General features: G+C 40.5%; 1 protein-coding gene across 2 annotated transcripts in view; it reads right to left on the bottom strand.

Annotated features, from left to right (window-relative positions):
• Positions 1-16,139, bottom strand: part of MAP3K1 (mitogen-activated protein kinase kinase kinase 1) — an 86,984-nt gene that overhangs the window by 27,807 nt on the left and 43,038 nt on the right. For both annotated transcript variants that reach the window (XM_061618230.1, XM_061618240.1), the window contains exons 2-8: positions 15,277-15,427; positions 13,962-14,165; positions 13,089-13,289; positions 12,565-12,681; positions 11,813-11,961; positions 5,090-5,211; positions 4,197-4,278 (exon numbers count right to left, since the gene is read on the bottom strand). In XM_061618230.1, the coding sequence (XP_061474214.1) occupies positions 4,197-4,278; positions 5,090-5,211; positions 11,813-11,961; positions 12,565-12,681; positions 13,089-13,289; positions 13,962-14,165; positions 15,277-15,427 (1,026 nt within the window). The remainder of the gene's footprint in view (positions 1-4,196; positions 4,279-5,089; positions 5,212-11,812; positions 11,962-12,564; positions 12,682-13,088; positions 13,290-13,961; positions 14,166-15,276; positions 15,428-16,139) is intronic.

Below are 16,139 nucleotides of genomic sequence, written 5' to 3'. Positions count from 1 at the left end.
GTAGGTATTTGCAAGCATGTAGATATTATTCACTAATAGGCAAAAAACCTTGCAGTTTAAGAATGTACCTATAGCCCACAGATATTTCTATCAAACTTTAAAAAGCAGGGAAATTGGGCAGCTATAGTGAATGCACCAGGGGAGCAGGAGACCTGAACTCCTCTCTGATATGTTAGACTGCCCTACAAATTTGTCAAAATGCAAGCACAATTTGGGTTGGTCTTTCACAGTCCAATCCACTTGCTGTGTAGCTTGGAAGAATTTGGTAACATGTGCCTCTGAGCATATGGTGAGTGGTGGCAATACCTGCCATCTCCAAAGATGGAGAATTATATTTTTGTATGTTTGTTGGTGTTCTTACTTTGCTTCTTTCCTGTGTTACTAATGTTTCTACAGAGAATCTAAACTAGAAAATTTTATTTCCCTCATTATTCATCCTAGAAATCTGTGTCAAATTTATTTTTATTAATTTCAATGCCTTTTTATTGGTCAACGTCATATGATGGTGAAGACAGCCTTTTGTGTTTCAAATTGTTGGTTATGTTCTATTTCTATTTTGAGTGCATTAACAGTTGAATCTGAAACTGCAGTTTGGTGTAAAATCAGACTGATTAAAATATGTTGCTACTTCAGGAATGACTCTAGCTGTTGGAAAAAAGAGGATGCATGTTTTCAGGCTGCTGTGTTTAAAACACTTCATTTAAGGCAAGGTGGGCACAGTCAAAAACATACAGTACACCTAGCATTTTGCTAGAATATATTTCACCTCCCACTGTTTTATCTTGTGCAAATTGAGACACTCCTGAGGTCCACTGGAGACTATTCTGCAGAAGTGAGTGCCATTATTCCACAATTATGTTTGGAGTTTTTTTTAATGTAAATTTTGCAAGGTGTTGCTGTACTTCACATATTCACAGAAATAGAAACAAAAGAAAATGATTTCCTATAGGAAACTTCACTAAAATTGCAAAGTAAATCAGACATATTTAAAGTGACCATCTGAACTATATCAACTGTCTTAATAATGTTGCTTCCTCCCTGCTAAAACAAGATCAGCACACCACATGTCTTCTTTCTATTATTTGGGCTGAGTGCAGGGGTTGCCACCACTCACCATATGCTCAGAGTCACATGTTACCAAATTCTTCCAAGCTACACAGGAAGAGGATTGGACTGTGAAAGACCAACCTAAATTGCGCTTGCATTTTGACGAATTTGTAGGGCAGTCCAATATATCAGAGAGGAGGTCAGGTCTCCTGCTCCCCTGGTGCATTCATTATAGCTGCCCAATTTCCCTGCTTTTTAAAGTTTGATAGAAGTATCTGTGGGCTATAGGTACATTCTTAAACTGCAAGGTTTTTTGCCTATTAGTGAATTTTCCTGCTTTTTAATCTGGGAGGTAAGAAATGGGATCCTGCGCAAGCTTCCCAAGAATGGATTGATCATTTGCATGCTTAATGAGTTTAGTGGGATTTACTCCCCTGCAATCATGCTTAAGATAGGTGAAACTGACCACAGGGGATGAGGAGGAGAGGAGGAGGAGGGAGGGGAGGAAAGGCAGAGGGGAGGACTGGGATGGAAGCAGGCTGGAGGGGAGGAGAAGAAAAGGTTTGATCATTTGCATGTTTGTTGAGTTCAGTGCAATTTACTCCCATGCAATCATGTTCAGGATAGGTAAAATTGACCGGGGGGAGGGAGAGAGGGCTGGAGTGGGCAGGGGAGGAGGAAGAAGAGGGGGAGGAGGAAGGGAGAGGAGAGGGGAAGGAGGGGGAAAGCAGGTCTGATCATTTGCATGCTTATTGAGTTCAATGGGATTTACTCCTATGCAATCATGGTTAGAATAGGAAAAACTGACCATGGGGGAGGAGGGGGGGGAAGGAGCATATTGGAGGGGGGCAAAGGAAGGGGGAGGGGAGGGCAAGTTTGATCATTTGCATGCTTATAGAGTTCAATGGTATTGTTGTGCGCCTCCCCCAATCTCTGAGCGGTGAGATTTCCGGGGTCCCTGCGCTCCTCCAGGGTTTGGTTTCCTTTGGGAAAGAAGGTCAGCGGAGACTACGGTGTCTTTATGAAATATGGTTTGTTTATTTACACACAGTCCAACCTCAGCTTCAGAATGGAGGGGTTCAAGGCATCAAAAGTCCAATATCCATCTGGGTTGCAGGAGGCACCCCAAAGGCCATGGTGCAGAGAGTCAGTCTCTCTGCCTGCCTTCCAGTTCCCAGCAATTCTCTAGACAGAACTCAAAACTGTAAGCCTCTGCTGGGCTCCAGGAAGGGGGGGATGCTCTCCTGAAGAGTTTCAATGACAAAAGGGTCTTCCTGGCCCATTCACTGTTGCTGGCCAACTGATAGGCCCAGTATCATACCTGGCCAATCTATTTGCTTAACAAAGGAGAGACTCATCTGACCAGCAGAGTGAGTTTTTGTCCCCAAGGCATAGGATTCCAAATCAGAGGTTGGAAGGGGACCCACAGGAATCATCCATCCCAACCCCCATGCTCATAACAGTATTTACTTGTGTGCAATCATGCTTAAGATAGGTAAAACTGACCATGGGGAGGAGGAAGGGGAGGAGGAAGGGGAGGAGGAGGAAGGGGAAGGAGGGATTGGAAAGGGATGGGGACAGAGGGGCAAAGGAAGGGGCAAGAGGGAGGGGATAGGAGGAAGAAGGGAGGGTGGGTTTGATCTAGGGTTGCCAGGCTCAGGGCCTGAGAATGATTCTGTATCTTTAAGAAAAGAAAAAATTCAGCCAAATGCAGGCTTTCTTGCACCACTGTAATGAGAAAAACCCAAGGTGAAATTCTCCCTTCCCCCTGCACAACTTTTAAAGATATAGAAGACCTCTTGGAGGCTGGGCCTGGCAACCCTAGCTTGATCATTTGCATACTTTTTGAGTTCAATGGGATTTATTTCTGTGCAATCATGTTTGAAAATGGAAATGGATTGCCTTCAAGTCGACCAAACTTATGGCGACCCTTTGAATAGGATTTTCATGGTAAATGGTATTCAGAGGTGGTTTTACCATTGCCTTCCTCTGAGGCGGAGAGGCAGTGACTGGCACAAGGTCACCCAGTGACCTTCATGGCTGTGTGGGGATTCAAACCCTGGTCTCCCAGGACCTAGTCCAACACTGACCTGGGGAGGGGCAGGGAAGGAGATTGGGTGGGTGGGCACTGGGCAGAGGGGAAAACCCTTTCCTTTCCAAAAGGAAAACACTGTGAACAGCATCATTGCTTTTCAGCATTTCCCTCACCTTTTTATTCTACAGCAGGCACATGTAGCCTCCCACCCAAATTTAAACCAAAGCTGTCCCTGGCCACATCCACACCAGACCTTTATTTTACTTTAGACAGTCATGGCTTCTCTCAAAGAATCCTGGGAAGTGTAGTTAGTGAAGGGTGCTGAGAGTTGCAAGGAGATGCCCTTTCCCCTCACAGATCTTCAATCAGAGTGGCTGACTGTTAAACCAGTCTGGCCAATGGAACTCTGTCAGTGGAATAGGAGTCCCCTCTCAACACCCTTCACAAACTACACTTCCCAGGATTCTCTGAGGGAAGCCATGACTGTCTCACATGAAATCAAAGTCTAGTGTGGGTGGGGGGCCCTGATTAACCAAGCCCAGCAGCTGTGAGGCTTTTAGAACACTTACAGCTGGTTCTTACTGAGCATGCCTGCCCTTATCATTGGCTTCCAGCCAGAATTTATTAAATTAATTAAAAATCAGCCAGGCATTTTTTAAACTTTTAAACTGCAGAAGATGAATGTCACAGTATGGGGCAAGGTCAGTATTAGGATTACAGGTACTCTGTGAACATGGCTGATTTTTAATGAATTTCGACAGATTGTGAGAACTCTCAGAGAAAAAAGTCCAAAAGGGCTCTGGGTTTTTTTTCTCTCTTTTTAGACTTTGAACTCTCTGTTCTCTCTGACTGTTTTGCATATCGACATGAAAATTGACAGTGTTGTTAATCAAGCGTTTCCGAGTTCAGGACTATTAAGGTTTGTAAGATTTTGTTTTGAAATGAGCTTATGGAAGCATCAGAATGGCATGGGGGGTATTTTCAATTTAACATTGCGGAATGTGAAAAATCCCCGCTGGCTATAGTATACAGCCACTCTTGTCACTGTATAATAAACTTTTAACTATATTCTCATAAATGGGAGACCCAAGACCCAGGTAAAACAAATCCTTACCTATAAAAATCATGAGATCTCCACTTAGATCTACAAAGAGGACATATAAGAGGCTCTCTGTTTCTTCTACACTCCTCTGCCCCTAAAAATTGTAACAGTACGAAAAAGCAAACAAGCAGATGTTAGTAAGATAAGGAAATTTTAGAAAAGAGCTTTTGAAGTGTCTGCAGAACTTGCAAGTACATGGAAAACTAAACATATGGAAAGCTATATTTATATCTTCAGTTCTGTAGCAAATCTGGCAACATCACACTTTGCCACTTTTTCCTTTGTTTAGTGTATGGTGTGCACTGCACCAACTCTATAAATTGTCCATTTAAAGAAACATGTATACCTCTACTTGTATTCTATGTACTTACTCTATGTATGTCATCCTTCTGGGAGGCAGGGTGGGATACATACATACACATACACAATAAATAAATATAAAAATACATAAGTAACATACTTCTGTCTCTAATCTTGTGGTTGAGACAAGAAGCCAAAGACCTATCACATCTGTACCCTGAACATTTTAACATAATTAACTTTCTGGGCTAGCACCACAATATTGCCTGGGCCCCTATGAAACTTAAGCCAAATGTTCCAAATATTAGTATTTGCAATTATGTAATTCCTTTGCATTCATAGTAAGGCATTTCTTAAAAAGAAACAAAAGCTACCAAGATGTATTTTTGTACTTCTGTCATACTTCATACTTAAGCTCTGAGGCATACTTCCTCACATTTCAATGACGTAATTACTTCACTCAGATGGATTCATCCTCCAAGATGCAGATTGTGCATAATTTCATTCCTTAATATTGTTAACGCTGAGCAATTATATTCATTCTTGGAAGTGGAAGTTTCAAAATCTGTGATGTAGGCACACATTAAGTATTATCATGGACTTACATATTGACATGCAGTGGTGGTGAAGTTTATTTCTGCAACCATCTTCACAGACAGTCAGGCTCTCTTCATCCAACATGCCTAGCAAACAAATGGGGCACATCTGTTCTTCTTCATCCTTGATACTATTTTAAAAAGAACATGTACCAATATTGAAAAAACAATCTTTCCCATTTACATTTATATCCCTCTTCCAAGCCAAAAACTGGTCCCGATGTATTTATTGAGGTGCGTTCTATCATGCTGTAAGTGACCAGTTGGCCTTTCTATGCAGCTGTTACAGAAAATTCCAGTGCTTGTTTACACGTTACCTTTACCACACAGATAACTGATCAAAATCACCTACGCATTGTGCATGATGCTTTATTATTACTGTCATCATCATCACTCGCCCTTCCCTAATAGGTCCCAGGGTGGGTTACAGAAATTTAAAATACAGTGTGAAAAACAGTTAAAACACATTATATTCACAAGAATGTATGGTCCTTCATGCCAGCTCACTCAAGGATTCCGTGCAGGACTTCATGCAGCAGTGGCATGGAACATTCTGTGGCAAGCTGCACTACACATTACAGTAGCAGCATAGAAACATGGATGGGTTGAAAGCAGAGAGTCAACTGCAGAAGGGTGTGGAAGGAAAATGACTTTCCTACCCCTTCCTCTCCACAACAAATACCCCAAAAGGCTGCCCCATGGGCCAACAGACCATGCTAAATGGAGTGGGTTCTGGTGCAGGAGACTGTGGAAGGAGGGGGCTCATGGAAAAACTGGGTGGAAGCACCCAGTTCTTCTGGACAGTTCCCCATTAAACCCGCAGTTCTACCTCAGTCCCCAGCACCACAACCCACTCCATTCAGCAGGATCCAATGATTCTTGAAGAAGGTTGGGGGGGAAGGGGAACTTTGGGACTGATGGGGGGCAGAAGAGGCAGGAAATTCACCTTCTGTACAACCCCATCAATAGATCTCTATACTGAAGCCATACTTTTCAGTGTATCAAAATGAATGCCATTAACTATGTGACAAAAAACCTACAGCAGAATGTGGTTATATAGCAAGTCCTAGGACAGATCAATCATGCTGTAGGAAATACCAGTAAAGGAGCTGTGGCTACTAATAGCTTTATTCTCAGAAACAGGTTCGTCTTACTTCCACTGAGGCCAAGGCTTTTAGTATGGTGGCACATGCCCTTTGGAATGTGCTTTCAACGAATATCAGGCAAACATCTATAGTACGGGCATTTAGGTGCCTGCTTAAAACTTATCTGTTCACCCATACTATTCCCAAGGGGTGATCCAGCGAAGTTGATGTGCTAATCTGATCTACTAATTTATTATTGTGTATTTTTGTTTTATCAGTTTATGGTTATTCCATCTAGATATTGCGGATGTACTAGAAGTTGATATACTAATCTAGTGATTGAGCATCATATGATCTTGTGAAGCTCTTGTCAGAAGTTCCTACTGGCATTAATAAACGACTCTCAACTCTCCAATTAAAACTTGCCAAAAACCAGCAGGCAACTATTCTAAGTGCTTATGCACCAACATTAGATGCTGATGAAGACATCAAGGAATTTTTTTTATACCCAGCTGGACACCATCTTATCAGAGATACCTAAGGAGGATAAAATTATCCTCCTGGGCGATTTCAATGCAAGAGTTGGGCATAATTTTGATTTATGTTGCTGTTGGAATTTTAAGGTTTTAATGTGAATTGTATGTTTTATGTTGTGCGTCGCCCAGAGTGGCTGGAGAACCAGCCAGATGGGCGACTAATAAATTTAATAAATAAATTTTGCCCAGAAACCATTGGGAAAGAAGGAGTTGGCAATAGCAACCTGAATGAAATTCTACTTCTGATTAAATGTGCAGAGCATAATCTTGTTATTACAAACACACTCTTTCGCCAGAAAGGTAAATTTAAAACATCATAGAAGCACCCTCGGTCGAAGCACTGGCTTCTCCTGGATTACGTAATTGTCCATGCCAGAGATCGTCGTGATGTACTCCTCACCAGGGCTATGACGAGAGCCAATGACTGCTGGACAGATCACCGATTAATTCGATCCACTATGGACATTAATATTGTTCCTCAACGTAGGCTCCAAGGAAGAAAACCAAGGCGTAAAATGAACATCCATGCCCTTCAAGATCCTATTAAGCGAGCCTGCTTTCAAACAACTCTCAAGAAGCATCTACCTATGGAACTCCCTGAAAACGTTGAGGAACACTGGATTAAACTGAAGACATCCATTATTGCAGCATGTGAACAAACTATTGGATACCAAACTAAGAAACATCAGGACTGGTTTAATGAGAATGATAGTGAGATTGAACATATCATTGACAAGAAAAGGAAAGCCTTCCAGATATGACAAAAAGGCATTAACTGTGCTGCTAAGAAAAAAAAACTTATGCCAGTGCAAAGGCTGAGGTCCAAAGAAGAACTAGAAAACTTAAGAACACCTGGTGGATAAAGAAAGCTCAAGAAATCCAGCATTTTGCAGATGCTCATGATGCACGGGGCTTTTTTAATGCCACAAAGGCCATCTACAGACCAACAAATTATGGTACAAACCCCTTACGTTCAATAGATGGTACCAAACTTCTAAAGGACAAAGAGTCTATTGCACTGCGTTGGAAAGAGCATTACCACAACCTCCTTAATCGTAACTCTATTGTGGCTGATGAGGTCTTCTTGCAAATCCCACAACAACAAATTAGAGATGAACTTGCAGTATCCCCTAATTTGGATGAAGTCAGTAAAGCCATTAATCAAATGAAGCTAGTGGACCTGATGGGATTGCTGCTGATGTCTTTAAAGAAGGTGGGCCAACAACTTCATAAGCTCATCAAAAAAATGTGGATGAGGGAGGAGATCCTGGAAGACTTTAGGGATGCCATAATTATCACTCTTTTCAAGAAGGATGATAGAACAGATTGTGGGAACTACCGAGGCATCTCTCTTCTACCCACCACTGGTAAAATCCTTGCAAGGATCCTCGCAAATCACCTCCTGCCTATCTCAGAAGACATCCTCCCTGAATCCCAAAATGGTTTCCGCCCTTCCAGGGAGACAGTGGGCATGATCTTCACTGCACAACAGCTTCAAGAAAAATGCATGGAGCAAAACTGACCTCTGTATATGGCGTTTATTGATCTGACTAAGACCTTTGATACTGTAAATCGAACCGCTCTCTGGACCATCCTTCTGCAAATTGGATGCCCTGATAAAGTTGTGAATATTTTGTGACTCCTCCATGACAAGATGACGGCGACAATTTTGGATAACAGTGGCTCTCAAAGTGATCCATTCAAAGTGGGATCAGGCGTCAAACAGGGATGTGTCGTTGCTCTGACCTTATTTGCTATTTTCATTGCCATGATTCTACATCTTGTTGAGGGGAAACTTCCCACTTGTGTGGAAATCACATATCGAACAGATGGAAAGTTTTTTAATCTCAGTAGGCTGAAAGCAAAAAGTAAGGTAATTACAACCTCTGTCGTAGAACTTCAATATGCCGATGATAAAGTAGTCTCTGCACATTCAGAGGAAGATCTTCAAACTATCCTAAATGTCTTTGCAGAAGCATATGAAAAGCTTGGCCTCTCGCTTAACATCAAAAAAACCAAAGTGCTTCATCAGCAAGTGTGAACCAATCCCTCTGTAGTGCCACCAATCCAGCTTAAAGGTGTGACGCTGGAGAATGTCGATCACTTTTCTTATCTTGGCAGCCATCTCTCTGTAAAAGCTGACATCGACGCTGAAATTCAGCATCGTCTGAACCCTGCGAGTGCCGCATTCTCCCGAATGAAGCGTAGAGTGTTCAAGGATCGGGATATTCGCAGGGAGACCAAAATGCTTATTTACAAAGCCATTGTACTACCGACCTTACTGTACGCCTGTGAAACATGGACCATCTATAAACGCCACTCCCAACTTCTTGAAAGATTCCACCAACGCTACCTCCGGAAAATTCTGCAAATTACTTGGGAAGATAGGCGGACTAATGTTAGCATATTGGAAGAAGCAAAGACCACCAGTGTTGAAACAATGATCCTCCAACATCAACTTCGCTAGACTGGCCATGTTGTTCAAATGCCTGATCACCGTCTTCCAAAGCAGCTGCTTTACTCCCAACTTAAGGATGGAAAACGGAATATCGGTGGACAGCAAAAGAGGTTTAAAGATGTTCTCAAAACTAATCTAAAAAAATGTAACATGAGCATCGAGAACTGGGAAGCCTTGCCCCATGAGCGTCCCAATTGGAGGTCGGCCATTATCAAAGGTGCTATGGACTTTGAAGAAGCACGAGTACAGGACGAAAGGGACAAACGAGCTAAGCGGAAGGCACGTCAAGCAAATCCTCATCGTGACCATCTTTCATCTGGAAACCTATGTCCTTACTGTGGGAGGCTGTGTGGATCCAGAATTGGCCTCCCCAGTCACTTATGGACCCACTGTTAAAGACCTCACCCTGGAAGACAATCTTACTCAGCTATGAGTGATCGCCAAAGAAAAAAAATGAATTCTTTTGTTTTATCAATGTAATTTTATTGTTGATTTTATGTTGTTTAAAGCCTTTTTTCCCTAATGTCGGTGATACATGTTTTTGCAAATAAAAAAATACATGAAAACAATTAAATGCATACATTATTTCATATGTCACAGCACTGCTGCCAGAACAGCATTCTCATGATTTCTTCCACACTTCTCTAGCAATGTCTAGCTGCAATAACCACACAAGCAGGGCAAATGACTTGGTTTTGCCATCTAAAAGTAAATGGAGTAGCATGTGAAGAAGCTATTAGGAAGCACTTCTATGGCCTTACAGTAATGTTATGAACTAGTTCCATGTTAAAATTGAATTAGGGGCTAATCTAGCATAAAGTGCATTGTTTTTTAAAATTACAAGAGAAACTTGCAATATAATCAGTGGTAATACTGACTAAGTCAACCACAGAAGTCAGGTATAGATATTCCCAACAAAACTAAACATGGAATAAATTCTTATATGCCCAGCTCAGCAGCCTCAATACTTTTAAGAACACCCCAGATGAGCAAAAGGATTACCAAGTCTATAAGCAAAGGTTAAAAAAAAGGTATCTTTTTTCCTGTACCCCACATAATTGAAAAATGCCAATTCCAGTCCAATGTATACAGAAATGGCTAATATCTATAAGCCATCTGTTAAAAGAAGCTCAAAACCTTGATGCTAAGTGGAAGAATGAGATTTCCAACTCAGAGCTGACAAGCAGAACATGAGTTACTGCTAAATAATGTTGCTCTCCAAATCACTGGGGCACAAATGTAGATCATACAAATTTATGTGGGTTTTTAGGGCTGCATAATAATCCAAGATTACAAACCACACACATTAAAAAATATATATTAATTGTCACCACTTTCAAAATAATACAGCTAACATGCTGTCAAAATTTAAAAACAGAATTCTGCACAACATATTTCCTAAACAACTACCCAATATAATGCACCAGGGATGGCTAATCTGCGGCCCACCAGAGGGTGCTGAACTACCACACCCATCAGCACCAGCCAGTGTGGCAAATGGTCAGAGATGATCTGAGCAACCTCTGGTTAGCTGGTGGTGGATGTGGCTGGGAAGAGTCGAAAGGGCAGACAGGTGGGGCCTGAAGGGCCATACTCAGCCCCTGGGCCTGAGGTTCCCCACACCTGCACTAGAAGAATCACTGACTGACACAAACCCACACACACGCTTTGTAATTTCTTCACATAACACCTGACTACTCCACACCAATGACCACTCTTGCTTCTTTCAAACCCCAACACTTTTTGTAAAATCCATGGTTTACCCTTTTGCTCCTCAATCCCAACTGAAGCTACTTCTAGTCTTCATTAACATCTGTGGGGCAGGAACCTGCCTTTTACTTATGGTGGTCAGTTACGCTTCATGTACTGAGAGAGAAAATACTGCACCTCCCTGTGCCACATCCCTTGCAGTTCCAGAGGTTCCCCCAAATCTCAGCAACAGCTTCTGGGTGTGTGTGCAGTGGACTACAGTGAGGAGGGGATGGGAATGCCCCACAGAGTTCCATTTGTGTTTCTTTGGATCCACAACTTTATTTCTTACAACTTTTAAAACATCCTTTAGTTTCCTTATAAGTAAAATTCTAGCTTGCACTTTGATTAAAATCTGGTATGTCTGCTGGGGCCTGCTAAAATTACATCCAGATTCACCCAACAAGTTGGTCATCCCTGGTCCAATTAATTAGTGTGACCTTATGCAACGTGGGAACATTTTAAAACAAAACTTCACTTTTCAAAGTGTGAAAGATCCTCTTCAAGACCCCATTAGATTTCAAAAGAGTCATTGGTGTATTTAGATAGCACCTAATACATACTAGGTTCTTTACAGAAAATAAACCAGCAACAAAACAGCACAAAACTCGTAATTCGAAAAAAGTGTAGGGTTTTTTTTTGGGGGGGGGGCAAACTCAGCTAGCCAACACATACATAAAAATTGTTCCCAAAGCATTCAAACAATAAATACCAGAACTTTTGTAATTCAGATTGCACTATATAAATAACAAGGAGTCTTGCACTGGTTTTGCTGCAACAGACTTATACAGCTACTACTTTGGAACTTGTACAAAAGAGAGACTCATGACACATGAAAGCAAAATTTTCTATAAAAAGGGGAAAGATTTCAAAGAGCACTATTTATTTTCTTTAGAATAATTACCTGTTTTCTGAACTAGATGTAGAGGTACTAGATGATGACAATGTATGAGAATTTGACATGCGTGAGACAAACTTCTGGATGGTATTACGAGATGGGGCTTTGATCCTTGAGCTACGCCTACTGTGATATTTCTGGAACAAACTCTCAACCTGACATTAGAAGAAAACATTAACAGTAGCTATTATGCTGTAAATTCCTCAAAGTTGATGTCCAGTTTTAAATAAAGTTTTAATTGCAATCAGCCTATGATGGAATAATGCATTGTCAAATTACAATATTGTCAGTACCAAAAATGATTTCCATTATTATCAATAAGGGATATATCTGTTTCATAAGCAGTGGGATCACTCTTCATCCTGTAACTTGCCACAACCTATATCAACTATGGTTAAGGTTTAAATCAAGTTAAGAATTGTAAAACATCGTTACTGAAGTAGTTAAGGAAAGGAAAGAAAGGGCTGTGAAGAAGGGGCATGGTATCTTACTTCCTATTTCTAGTAGTCAGCTCAGTTAAATGACCACTAAATTCCAACTATTAAAGTAAATGGCTACTGGTGAAAAATTATTCAATAAAGCATATCAATGTTGCTATAGACCCTTCTAGCTATTAACATAGATTTTAGAAACATGACAACACTAGTGAAACTTAAGCAGCATTACCAATATGATTTCTGAATCGTAAATTTTAGCAGCTTTAATGAATCTGAAACTATGAGTGCCTATCTATGATTAAAGAAACAGAATGGCACTACCTCAAAGTTCTTCAAGGTTTTTCGCCAGAGCATTGGATCTGAAGATTCAAGTTGAAACACCCGAAGCATAACAAATAGGAGATGAATACAAAATGTTCCACGCCCACAGCTACAGGTCTGTAAACAAAGATTTTCATGTGCTTATTATGCTGTTTTCTTTCAAGAACCAACAAGTTAACTCTATTAAAGAGTTATTAGGATTATGTTTCTGCTTTTAGTTTAGAAAAAGAAATACATCATAAGCATGGTTTCTTTCTGATAGCTCACTTTTCATGGACTGATGACAATTATGGGCACACCAAACAATCCATGTTGTTCTCAGATACAACCAACATGAAGCTAATACAGCTATTTATGCTTAACTGGCATTTTGCTAATGCCTACTTATAACAAGTGGAAATTAAACACACATTAAAAAACCATATTAAAGCATGCTATATTAAATTTGCAACAGTAATTATACTTTAATCCTCTCAAATGAGTTTAGTTTATAATTAATAAAACTGAGTGTATGCAATTCATACCTGAGGACCAATGAATACCCTATATTTATTGTCTGGACTATCTCCTCCTATCAAGAAAGAATTGGGTCCTATCTGTTGTAAGAGGTATAATCTGGCTCTCATGACTTTATTGACCCGCCGGCTTGTTTCCTCAGGACTATATGGTGAGAAGCCATCTGGAGATGGAGCTCTTCGTGGTGGTGTTATTCGTCCACTCTGAAACTTAAAACCAATTTATTTCCATTAACTTCCAATAATTTTGCCAACGGGTTTCACCCCTCCCAATCCATAAAAGTTGTGTTACATTGCCCATGGTCTCGGTGAAAGTTTTAAAGGAGGAACATATCCTTGTGATCTATTGGTTGTCCATAATACTTTGGTAATACAGAAATGGTACCACCTCTTCCAAACAAAGAAAATAAAGATGCCCATGCTACTTTTCTTAGAAACAATTATGACTACTATTATTTTTACTCAACCGACTCCCTACAGGTCCAGAATGAAGATGCCTGTAGAGGCTTCCATTAGGATATTAAACACAGTAGCATAAATAGGCCTGAGACAGCAGGTACAACAGTCCATAACACAGAAAACATGACCAAAGGAGCCAGAGCAGAACATCCAGCAGCCCAAAATCTGCTGGAACAAAATGGTCTTCAAAAGGCAATATAATAACATCAAGAAGGGAGCCAGAGCTCCTCAGGTAGGGAGTTCCAGTACCTATGCACAGTAAAACAGTTGCTGCCAACTGAACCTTAGATGGTAGTGGGACCTGTAAGCAGGACCTCCATCTCCTGCTGACCAAAATGCATGGTCAGGTTCACATGGAAGAATATACACTTTAAGAATCATAATCCTAGGCTATACCCAATGACATAAGACCTTTAAACTTACAGGTACAGGAGACACCCGTTTCCTTCTTACACCAGGTGATTCTGATTTAACAGTCCTAGATGAGGATGAGGAGGAACTACTGGGAGAAGGGCTCCGTCTCCCCTTCTGAGTAGGTGAAGTAGCAGTTGTTTGTCCCTCAGGAGGTTCTGTTGCTGGTTTGTTTGCTTCACAGCCATCACCTTTGATCGGTATTGGTTTTACCACCTTTTCAAGAAAGATATGAAGTGATTTACGGTTACCTAAAGGTCTTCTTAAAAGAAAAGAAATATTCACGGTAAGTTCTGGGTATACAAATATTTCTTGGATTCCCACCATACTGAAACCTGTCAATTTTTTCTTGATGCTTATAAGATCCTATTTCAAGTCAAAAGAGTCTGTACTATACCAAAAGGATGTTCATCTGGCAACATTATCACATGAAAATCTGCCAAATCTAATATGGATAATTGGCAGCCTGGGTACCCAAGATCTAAATACCTAGAAAGAAACAGACTGTAGGCTTCAATATTTGGTAAGCAAGCACAAAGGAAGTTTGAATGAACACCAAAATGCCCAAAAGCTTACAGAGATACAAGTCTATGCCCAATTAAATTTGACTTCTCTTTTACAATTGAGTCCAATGCCATAACACACTGTTTTGCAAAAGAAGTTTGCCATAAAGTAAAGGGTGGGCTGCAGTATGAGAAACCCTTGTTGGCCTCTCACTAATTGCACAGTTCTTTATATACTTGCCATAGTATTTTATCATCCCATATTTATATGAAAAGACTGATATAATAGGTGGATATCTCCCTTATTCAGTGCAACCTTTTTTTGCCAGGCCACTTTCCTGTTCCTTCCATATTGTGCACATTGTAAAACTAGCAAATAAGGCCTAATCTTTGCTGTTCTCATTGTACAGTGCTTAATGAGGCTGTTTGTAAATTTGTAAACATTTTAAATATTTTAAAATGTTTGACATACATGAGTGAAGCTTCCCCACCATCAGCTTAGTCAGGTTCTTATTTTTACCCGTTCTAGTTATGGATATAATTTTTTTCCTCCAAAGGAGTTTAAAATACTAACAACAGAGGGCAGTGTTGTAATATTTTGAGCAACACAAATTTAAGCTGGGTTTGACTTCCACAATATGCTGTAGACATGTACATTATTTGGAATTTAAAGCTTCACCACCAGCAATTCGCAGAAATTAAACAAGAGGAATTATAACGTAAACAACACCCAGATGTTAACTATAAGGTTGTACCATGAAAGAATCTGCAATTGTGCTTTTTAAAAGCACAAGTGTCAGTGCTTTTCCTTGAGCATTACTTACCACAGGGCCTCTCCTACTCCTCCTTTCAAGCCATTCATGCTTCCAGGCAGGCATACATGTTGCCTTGAGTTTCTCCCTGATCATGCGCTCTTCTGGGCGGTCATCCATTTTCTGCAACCCCCTGAGGGTTTCTTTATTCTCCATGTCACGACTACAGTGAAGAAAAAGCAAAGACCATAAATGTGACTGTCAATAAACACAGTGGCAAGCTTAACCCTTGAACCACTGTATTTTACTCCCCCCGTAATTGCTACAAGATTGATTCTAGTGATAGATGCAAACCACTTAAGCCTTAATGCAAACATTTTACTATCCCATTGATTCAAATGTAACTACTCCAAATATAAAGTGTCAAGCAAAAAGGGAAAGATTTTTTGGGGGGGTTGTAAAAATGATTTTAAAAAAGATCCCTCTACAGGCCTATGGACTATAATAAACACATGGTTCTTAAGACAGCAATCACAGGAAGTTTCTGAATGGCCTTTGACATAAACAGCACTTGAGATAAAGATCTTATTTCTTCTAATAAGAGGGGAAGGTACTACCAAAAGTATGTGACTTCATCAATGAATGGACTTAAGTATCATTCTGTACAATTTAAACAGTTGAATACAGTCAAAGTAATAATTTTTCAAAGGCCAGTTGCTTCTCTGCCAGTTATTGAATCTGTATTCCATGTTGTCACTCTTTGTATAGACTAGAACTTCAATTGAAGTAAGTTTAAAAAGCCAAGAAAACCATAGCAGCAATCATTGTCAACATCCATCATCATCACTGATGCTTTGTAGTCTTGAGATTAATGGACTCCCATAAAATGCTCTATATGTGGCTGCCCATAAAACAGCCTGAAACCCACCCACCCC

The sequence above is a fragment of the Rhineura floridana genome, chromosome 1, assembly GCF_030035675.1.
Source record: "Rhineura floridana isolate rRhiFlo1 chromosome 1, rRhiFlo1.hap2, whole genome shotgun sequence".
In the NCBI taxonomy this organism is placed as follows: Eukaryota; Metazoa; Chordata; class Lepidosauria; order Squamata; family Rhineuridae; genus Rhineura; species Rhineura floridana.
The sequence above is the reverse complement of the archived record's forward strand: the minus strand, read 5'-3'. Positions and strand labels throughout refer to the sequence as shown.